The sequence below is a fragment of the Lepidochelys kempii genome, chromosome 1, assembly GCF_965140285.1.
Source record: "Lepidochelys kempii isolate rLepKem1 chromosome 1, rLepKem1.hap1, whole genome shotgun sequence".
NCBI classification, from domain to species: domain Eukaryota; kingdom Metazoa; phylum Chordata; order Testudines; family Cheloniidae; genus Lepidochelys; species Lepidochelys kempii.
The window spans coordinates 8,863,055-8,872,389 of record NC_136380.1 but is presented as its reverse complement, the minus strand read 5'-3'; the positions used below and the strand labels follow the sequence as shown (position 1 = coordinate 8,872,389).

General features: G+C 49.6%; 1 protein-coding gene across 1 annotated transcript; it reads left to right on the top strand.

Annotated features, from left to right (window-relative positions):
* Positions 1-806: 806 nt before the first annotated feature.
* LOC140899406 (ecto-ADP-ribosyltransferase 5) lies at positions 807-7,630 on the top strand. Its single transcript, XM_078850077.1, has 5 exons — positions 807-886; positions 1,956-2,075; positions 2,784-3,507; positions 6,616-6,648; positions 7,509-7,630. The coding sequence occupies exons 2-5, from the start codon at positions 2,004-2,006 to the stop codon at positions 7,628-7,630; spliced, it is 951 nt and encodes a 316-aa protein (XP_078706203.1). The 5' UTR covers positions 807-886; positions 1,956-2,003.
* The last annotated feature ends 1,705 nt before the right edge of the window (positions 7,631-9,335 follow it).

Here is a 9,335-nt window from a genome sequence, read left to right as displayed (position 1 = left end):
ACACTGCCCAGTGTACTCTGGGGGTGGGAGTGTGCTCATGGTTTACATGCTTTTGACTCTTTGTTGCAGTGGTGTCCCAAATTAATGCTGAGTTCCTTCTCCCTTTTAATAACAGTTTTCTCTTGTTCCACACAGACTTGGTGCTTGTGAGTCTGTCTGTAACTAAAGGGGCAGTATTACCTCTTCAGAGGCCTGCAGGGGTGGTGGTTAGTTTTCTCTGGTTACTGCGTGGGCCTTCAGCCAGTTCTGTTTTGTATTGTTAAGAGGAACCCCTAGATAGTGGACCCAGCCCCTGTCCCTGCCCATGCCCCCTGGCAGAAGGGTTATACTTACAGACTGTTTCTTCTTGTTGCCCCTAGTTATTTCTGGAATGAAGATAAACTGTGAACCAGAGGCACTTCTTGGCCCATGTGCTGGGCAGTTTGCTGACTGAGATAAACAAAACTAAAATTCCAGCTAAAGGCCCTGGCTTAGAACCCAAATCACTCCGCTTTGTAAACAGATCTGTGCAGGGCGAAGGCATTTCCAGCTTGATTCTACTTACGGGAACTGAATGCGGGTCAGCTGGTCCCTTGCTAGATGAGTGGCTGCACATGCCGTGTCTGGGCACCTGAGAGCTGTACATAGCCTACACGGCACTGGCTTTCTGGGATCTCCGGTCAGATATATGGAAATAACGAAGATAAACTGGGCTTAGTGTCGTGTTGTAACTTAGTTTCAGCTGTTTCCTGCAGGGAGGGAAAGGGCTTGGAAAAATGTTTTTCCTGTAGACCTTTTTCTTTGGAGAAGCCCCAGTGGGATCAGGGAGTCAGCTGGACCCTTCAACGTAAGACGTGTGGCTTGAGATTCTGTCTGCTGGGAACAGTCATCAGTCTGGGGAAATCAGGTACAGGCCCCTCTCCCCGTGCTTGCGTTTGTTGTGAACAGTGGCCTGAGGCTGACTCCTACAAAATTCTTGGAAGCTGCTTCCTTCCCTGTGATTTTTGGCCCTGGTACAAATGCCATCTGTCCCTGTCCGTGCACAGGGTTTGCATGTGTCTGGCGGTGGGTTGCTGGGACGCCGTCTGAAATTGAAACCATGCGCCACGTCCCCGGCGTGGAACACTTCACCTTCTGCATGATTAATACGCATTCCGGGAAACCCCACTGAACTCTGTCTCTTGCTGCATGATTCTCGGCCTAGTGGCTGCCGGCTCTCTGCTGATGTGTCTGCCCTGTGAGCCCCAGACAGTGTCTCCATGCAAACAGCAGCTCCGTTCCTTTATTTTTAGCCAGTCCTCTGGACTGTGACCGAGCCCTGCCTTGTCCAGCTGGCTCCTGTGAAAAGAAATTAGGGATACTAAAAATATACCGGATAGTCAACAACTTGTCATCAGGGCCGGGCTTCCTCTGCTTCAGGAATTCTGTTCTCTGAAACCTCGCTGTGAGCACGGGATGTTCTCACTGCGAGAGCTGTGTCAAGATTGACGTGAGACAGTTGGCGGTTATGGGTGATGGCAGCGTAGGTTCGTGGGGTCAGTTGCACCCACAGAAATCGTGGAACCAAGGGGGCAAAGCCAGGCAAACCTACACTTCTCCCAGCCTGGTGTGGGAGAGGAGGAGGCCTAGGGAGTGGGGGAAGGGTGTGGAGAACAAGACCGTCACATTGGCAGCTTCTGTCCCGGCTCCCTGCTCCATCATGATGGGGGCGGTGGGGTGCTGCACCAACCCTCAGTGTCGCTATGGCCTGGGTGAGGAGCTAGGCCTAGCCCTGCGGGACAGAGCCACCATTGCAGGCTGAGCGTGGGGCGGGCTGGCTCCTCAAACATCCTTGCGCCCCCACAGGCCAGCATTAGGGTGCTGGTGCCAGGGTGGAGGGTGGTGCCCCCCTGGCAGATCAGCATGGTGCACCTATTGACTGGGGAGTCATCCTTGCCCCCCCATGCGTGATGTCGAAATCTGCCTGATTTCCACAGATCTGCCCGTTGTTGGATTTGCCTTCAGCCTTGCAGGTGAGCTGGGAAATGAAGACATTGAGGTCTGTGGTTCTCTCCTTGGCTTCTCTTTGGGCTCTTGCCTTGCTGGAAACGTCTCAGGTAACTCAATTCCTCCCGCTGAGTTCTCTCCGCCATCCCCTCATTCCCGTAGCCTGTCTCTGTCCCGGCGGCTCAGGTACACGGCGTCTCAGAGGGTCACAGCCAGTGGGAGGAGAGAGGAGGGCCCGTCTGTAGAGAGCCACCCTGTGACTGGGGCTGTTTGTTCGCTGTGTAAGTATTAGTGCCACTGTCTACAGGTGGGGGATATCCTGTGAGCTGTGGTGAAGTCCGGATGGAGATGAAATTTTGCTTTTAATCAGCCTCCATGATGTGGCTGCCAGTCAGTAGAACATTCCCCTCGGATGGGAAGGCACCCTAAGTACTAGAATGCTTTGCTACAGACTCCAAAGCAAGAGAAAAATAATTTCCCTTGTTTCACACAGGGAAACTGAGGCAGAGAGCGGGGACGTGACTTTCTAAAGGGGGGATGAACACCCAGCTCTCCTGAGTTCTAGTCCAGTTCTCTAGCCAGTGAGACACGGTGCAGCGCTAGTCGGTTAGCCAGTTTGAGCCCAGTGTCACTGAAGAACAGCTCCCTCCATTGGGTAAAATCATGCCCAGGAGCTTTGGGGTGGGAGCATTGTTGGCTGCATGCTCAGCATGAGAACTACTCTGCCATTGCAGGGCTGGATGGCTGAGGGGTGAGCTGCCAGTCAGACCTGGCTACCCCCAACCACTCCCTTAGTGCCCTGTTTCTTCTCCCTCCAGGTGAGATGCCAGCGTTCTGTGCAGTTGGGAATGGCACCCGACTCTTTTGATGACCAATACACCGGCTGCACTGAAGAAATGGAAACGGACATTGCTCCTCGCCTGCTAGAGGAGGAAAAAGCCAGACACCCGCTGCTGGGCTCTATGTGGGGAAACCTATCGGCTGTTTGGGCGATTAAGAAGAAAAGGCTTTCTGTGCCCAAGGGCTTTACGGATGAACATGGCATAGCCATCCTGGTCTACACTGATTCCTCTAAGCCACTGTACTGGGAGTTGAACAAGGCAGTGAGAGAAGCTGGGGTCTCCCGGGATAACTACATGAGCAATTTCCACTTCAAAGCTCTTCATTACTATCTGACGAGAGCCCTGCAGCTCTTAGGGGCTGACTGCGGCCACCTGTCCGGACTCCAGCTGTTCCGGGGAGTCCGATCCATCCGCTTCGAGCCCAGCGGGGCAGGTGTGTTCCGGTTCGGACAGTTCACCTCTTCCTCGCTGGATGTGGCTTTAGCTCGGAGTTACGGCAACGCCACGTTCTTCACCCTGCGCTCCTGCTTTGGCGCCCACATCGAGGCGTTCTCCGCCTTCCCTTCAGAGCGAGAAGTGCTGATCCCCGGGAGTGAAGTGTTCAACATCTCCAGCTTCTCCCGGGAGGGGAACCGCAGCGTCTTCCTCCTGCACAGCATGAACCGGACCTGCAGCCATTACAACTGCGCCTACCTCGGGGGTGAGTGCTGGCCCACGTTGGAACAGGAGCAAGCCAGGCTCGGCCACCTCGGAACAGGGATAATCCAATCGCAGAGGAAGCCGTTAAATGGGTGGCTCAGATGTGACCCACATCTTAGGTTAATCAAATTTATTTCCTAAGGGTGAAACTTGATCCTGTGCATTGGGCTGGCATCAAGCCCTCTGCACCGCTTCAGCCCCACGTAAGCCCATTATTGCTATTCAGTGCTCATCCGTAAAGCCATAGGGCTTATGTGGGACTTAAGTCATGTTCTTGGCGTTTGCTGGCCCCTTGGCCCAGAGGGCTTCACCCCAGGTGGGCCCCCAGTAAGGAAGCTAAGAAGCCTACGGAAGCTTGGAGGGGTAATTTTTTACTTCCTTTTAAATCGTTTTTAAGGGTCCCTAATACAAGCCGTAGGCGCCGTGCCCCTTAGCATCATGCCGGCAGCATTACACAATCCTTCAGACACGAGCCCAGCCTGGCCACTGAGAATCTCTCCTTCTCTCCCCTTCGTCATTTGCCCATTCTGCAGACAAACCCAAGTTATCGGCCTCGATGCAGGAGTGACTGGGACACATCCTCTGGCCTGTGCTACGTGGTGATCACAACAATCCCTTCTGGCCTGGGAATCTACGGCTCATGCCAGGGGCACTGCCTGAAACCTCTCCAAATACCTATTGAACAGCTGCCCCCAGTTTGGGTCTACGATGTCCTTGAAACACAAGGATCTCAATGTTCCCAAAAGCCCCAGGCATGGGCAGCTTGGAGACTCAACGGTGCAGTCTAGCAGCAGCATAATCCTCCTGGGCTTAAATTATTGATAATTTTGCTTCTTTGGTTTTAGTCTTCTGTACCTCTCTAGCTCCTGCATGTCAATGACTGAATTTCTTTTCTTTTCCTTGCTTGGCATGCAATGAAATGTAGTTTTTAAATTTGTCCTGAGATTGTCTTAAAACTGGGGGCTGGATTGTAATGCCGATCTCTAACCGCTCCAGTCTTTGCATGGCGGGTTCGTTCTCTCTTACGGATCCTTTTGCAGGGCATGACAGGGCATTTCTGCAGTCCACGCTCTCTTCCTACCAAACAAACTTGAGAGTTAAAAGTTGATTTTTGGGGCCTCATTCTGACTTTGTTTACACGGCTGCAGCTGGAGTGAAATCAGTTCCTGAGACTGGTAGTGGTGAGATCAGAATTAGCCTCATGAAGTCATACTCTTTTTTTGCTTCTCCCGGTTAGATACAGTCTCCTCATTGGAGCAGACCTGGGGCATTCTCAGGTTCCTTGCGTTCATCTTAGTGCTAGTTTGGGGGATTGCCCTCTGCTTCGCAGCTCTCTCTACTCATGCATGATCAAATCTGAGGCCAAGGCACTAAGAATAAGGGATCAAACCCCAGCTATGGTCAAAGCACAGACTCTAGACAAGTCGGGATGGGGGTGTGCAAACCAGAGGACTCCCCCCTACTTTGCCCCTCTCAGGGCTGGATACACTGGCTTTAGGGCTACCCTCTGCAGTGCACAGTGGCCACACTGTGCTGGAGAATCTGGTCAAGGCGTCTGAGAGAGCATCCTCCCACTAGCCTTTGTTCAGACACGCCGGGCCTGGTTCTGAGTGCTCGTTAGTTGTTGTTTGTATTGCCTACCTGTTATCCCCAGGCACAGTCCTGGGACCCTAGTGTTAGGTGCTGGACAAACACGGTCCCTGCCCCCAGGAGCTTACGGCCGTCATGGCAAGGGAGAGTTTTAAGGAGGAATTTGAAGGAGGATGATGGGGTCGTTTTGTGGGTGTTGAGGGGCAGCTCCGCCCTGTCGTGAAGGGAGCAGGGGAGGAAGCAGGAAGGGGCAGGTTTAGAAACGACGGAGGCTGAATTCATAGGCTGACCAGAGATGGGAGCTGACGCCTCCATAGCAAATGAGGGATGATGGGTCGGGGGGGAATAGACCATGGCGGGCCTTGAAAGCGAAGACAAGCAGCTGATGTCTGATGGGATAGAGATTCCACTGCGGAGTCACTCCTGATTCACACAGGTGTAAATGAGAGCAGAATGGGGCCCACAGGCACATAAACCACTTCAGTTCCCTGATACACGTCCCTCTCTCTAACAGGACCTTTCCCTGATTCTAATCTTTAAGATGCAGGTTCTGGTGACATCTACTGGCAGCCCTGAACATTGCATTAGAACAATACAGCAAGAGTTTGAATCATAGAAGATTAGGGTTGGAAGAGACTTCAGGAGGTATCTAGTCCAGCCCTCTGCTCAAAGCAGGACCAATCCCCAACTAAATCATCCCAGCCAGGGCTTTGTCAAGCCGGGCCTTAAAAACCTCTAAGGAAGGAGATTCCACCACCTCCCTAGGTAACCCATTCCAGTGCTTCACCACCTTCCTAGTGAAATTTTTTTCCCTAATATCCAACCTAGACCTCCCCCACTGCAAATTGAGACCATTGCTCCTTGTTTGCCTCACTGTTACACTGTCCCAGCTGAGGCATGGTACCAGCCGGAAAGACAGACCCTTGGCTTTCTTGATTGTTGTGACCCTCTCCCTGTCCCTGTGATCAGGGCTGGAAGGGCAATGTTGAGTATAAAAACTATTTTATGAGACAGACAGGTAATCCCTCCCTCCCCTTTTTCTGGATCTACTCTGGAGTGCCGGCAGGTTCTTGCCACCTGTCTGTGGTGTGAGGAGAAACTCCTGCTTGTATAGATTTCATGGGAGTTGGTCAGCAAGGCTGTTCTGATACCTTCTCTGAACTGGGGACATGGAATCCCCTCGAGATCTAGCACCTATTATAGGCCAACCTCAAGCATAGGTACCACATTTTAAAGGTATTTGGGTGCCTAAAAATACAGCTAAGCACCCCGTGGGATTTTCAAATGTGACTGCCACCTTTGAAAATCCCACAAGATGCTTAGCTGCATTTTTAGGCATCTCAATACCTTTAAAAATCTAGCCCTAAATGCAAACATCTCAGCTGGGTCTAGCTTGCTGTTGGGTGAGTTTGAACCAATTCCAACGAAGATGCAAAGCTGACATTTGTTCATGCCAGTCTTGGAAAATTTCCCCCTGGAGGAGACAGCTGTTTAATGGAAGTCTCTGTTTGTGTTTTAGGAGAGAAGTCTCCAGAATGTGTTGACAACATGGGTAAGGATTCTCCTTTCCACTCTGATCTCTGGGAGATGCATTGTCTGAAACATCTGACAGTGGATCACAAATTAAATCTGAGTCAGCAATGTGTTGCAGCTGCAAAAAAAAGCTAATATCCTTCCGGCGTCTATTAACAGGAGTGCTGTATGTAAGACAAGGGAGGTAATTGTCCTGCTCAGTTGGCAATGGTTAGGCCCAAGCTGGAGAACTGTGTCCAGTTCTTGGCGTCACACTTTGGGGAAGATATGAACAAATTGGGGAGAGTCCAGAGGGGAGCAACAAAAATGATCGAAGGTTTAGAAAACCTGAGCTGGGAGGAAAAGTTAAAAAACTGGGTGTGTTTAGTCTTCAGAAAGAAGACTGAGGGGAACCTGAGAACAGTCTTCAGGTATGTTAAGGGCTGTTCTAAAGAGGACGGTGATCCATCGTTCTCCATGTCACTGCAGGCAGGACAAGAAGTGATGGGCTTAATCTGCAGCAAGGGAGATTCAGGTTACATATGAGGAAAAACTTTCTAACTCTGAAGGTAGTTAAACTCTGCAATAGGCTTCCAAGGGAGGTTGTCAGTGGAGGTTTCTAAGAAGAGCTGGGACAAACACCTGTCAGGGGCTGGTTTAAATTTACTTGGCCCTGCCTCAGCACAGGGGGCTGGGGTTGATGACCTTGCGAGGTTCCTTCCAGCCTGACATTTCTATGATTTCTTCAGCACCTAGGTAAATAAGTGGCCTGGTTTTTAGAGGTGCTGAGCATCCTTTGCATCCATTGGGTCACCACTCAGTGTAGATTTAGGTGCTTAACATTCTCCTGGCCTCTGAAAGGTTATTCAATGCACTAACTCATGTATTTTCTTTCCTTAGTTGCAGGAAGGAGTGTCAGGGTGTCCAGCAACATAAGCCCTGTGTTCGTTGGTGGAATTGTCCTGGTCAACATTGCTGCTCAGAAACTCTTCGCCAATTTCAAACTCGTCTTGATTTTGTAAAAAATAATAATAAAAAATTCTCTTATAAAAGTAAATGGAGGTGGAGTTCTTTACTGAACACTGTGCTGTGTACTCCTTGAACACAGCAGGCAGCGGGGCTGCTACTAGCTGGTCAGGCTTCTGTACCAGGTTTGGGCTGGCCCCAGAGCTTGCATTACAGAGATAAATGAGACATAGCCCTTTTTGAGTTCTTTTTCTCTTACCATCTGAAGGAGGATCCAGGAATGTGCAGAGCTTTATGGGTGAAGTATTCCCCTGTACAGAGGCCCAGAAACCACTCAGGTCCTGCGTGAGCCCTTGGTGTATTGTCTCCCGCAATTATTAATTCTAAAACTAGGGGCAAATCTACAGCATAAAGCTTCAGGAAGATCTCTACAACTTAGTCATGCTGGGAATGTGCACACAGTCCCCCTCAAGAATGTGATGCACAACACCCCCTGCTGAATAAATTCATGTGAGATGAGACAATCAATAAGGAATACACAGGTTCAGATAGGGTGGTCCTATGGTTGAGACGCTATACTGGGTTCTGGGTTCAGGAGATGACTATTTTATCATGGGGACTTTAACCTGGAGGACATTCGCTGGACACCTACTATGGTCAGTAAGAAAACTTCCTTGGAATTTCTAAATATAATAGATAATGATTTCTTAACATAGAAAGTCCTGCACCCAGCACAAAGTAACTCAATACTGGATCTCATCCCAACAAAGAAGAGTTAATTGCTGACCTAAACATTAGCAGTTGCCTAGGTACCAATGATGATGATCTGGTTCCATTTACCTTGTGCAAACGGAAAGTGGCACTTAAAAATCATCTGTACATTTGCAACTTTAAATCCATCGCTGGCATAATTAAGAATATAAATTCAAAGTGGGAAACGTTGATGAAAACGGGGCATTGTTCAAGATATCCTAAAAGATACCCCAAAAATCCACACACATGAAAAAAAAGTTATGCTGGGCAAGAAGCCATCCTGGTTTAAAGGAGCTGTAGAAATGGAAATAAACTATATGTATATAAAGGATTGAAAAATGGGGAAACAAATGGTAAATTCAAAAATGTAGGTGACTGATAAGTGAAGCTAAAAAAATCAGTGAACTGTCAATGGCCAAGAGTTAAAGATAATAATGAGGCATTTCTTAAACATATTAGGAACAAAAGGAACCAGAGGACAGGCATAGGTCCATTGCTAGACACAGATGGTAAACGAGGTTAAAAAGACAGAAATGTTCAGTAGGTATTTCTGATCTGTGTTTGGAATGAAGTAGGTGGATGTATCCATCCCAGATGATGGTGTGGCTGTACCATCTGTAACCAAAGAGGATGTGTGGCAGGATGGCCTGTATTAGCCTCAGCATACTCATAACACTAACAGCTCTGCATTAAGACAATGGCTATAATCAAATTTCATGCTTCAGGACTTCAGCCAACCACCTGCAGGGTCACGAAGGAATTCCATCTCCCTCTTCTGCACCTCCCATGCCCAATTTGCCAGATGTATTCTGGGCAGGATGTGTTTCACTTTTCTCTGAAGCTTCAGGGATTGGCCACAGCTGGAGAAGGGACACTGGACAGGGCAGACCAGTGCCCTAGGGTGGTACAGAGAATCCTGTTTCTTAAATGCCTGGCTGGCGGGTCTGGCTCATGTGCTCAGGGTCTAACTGGTCACCAGATTTGGGGTCAGAAAGGAATTTTGCACCA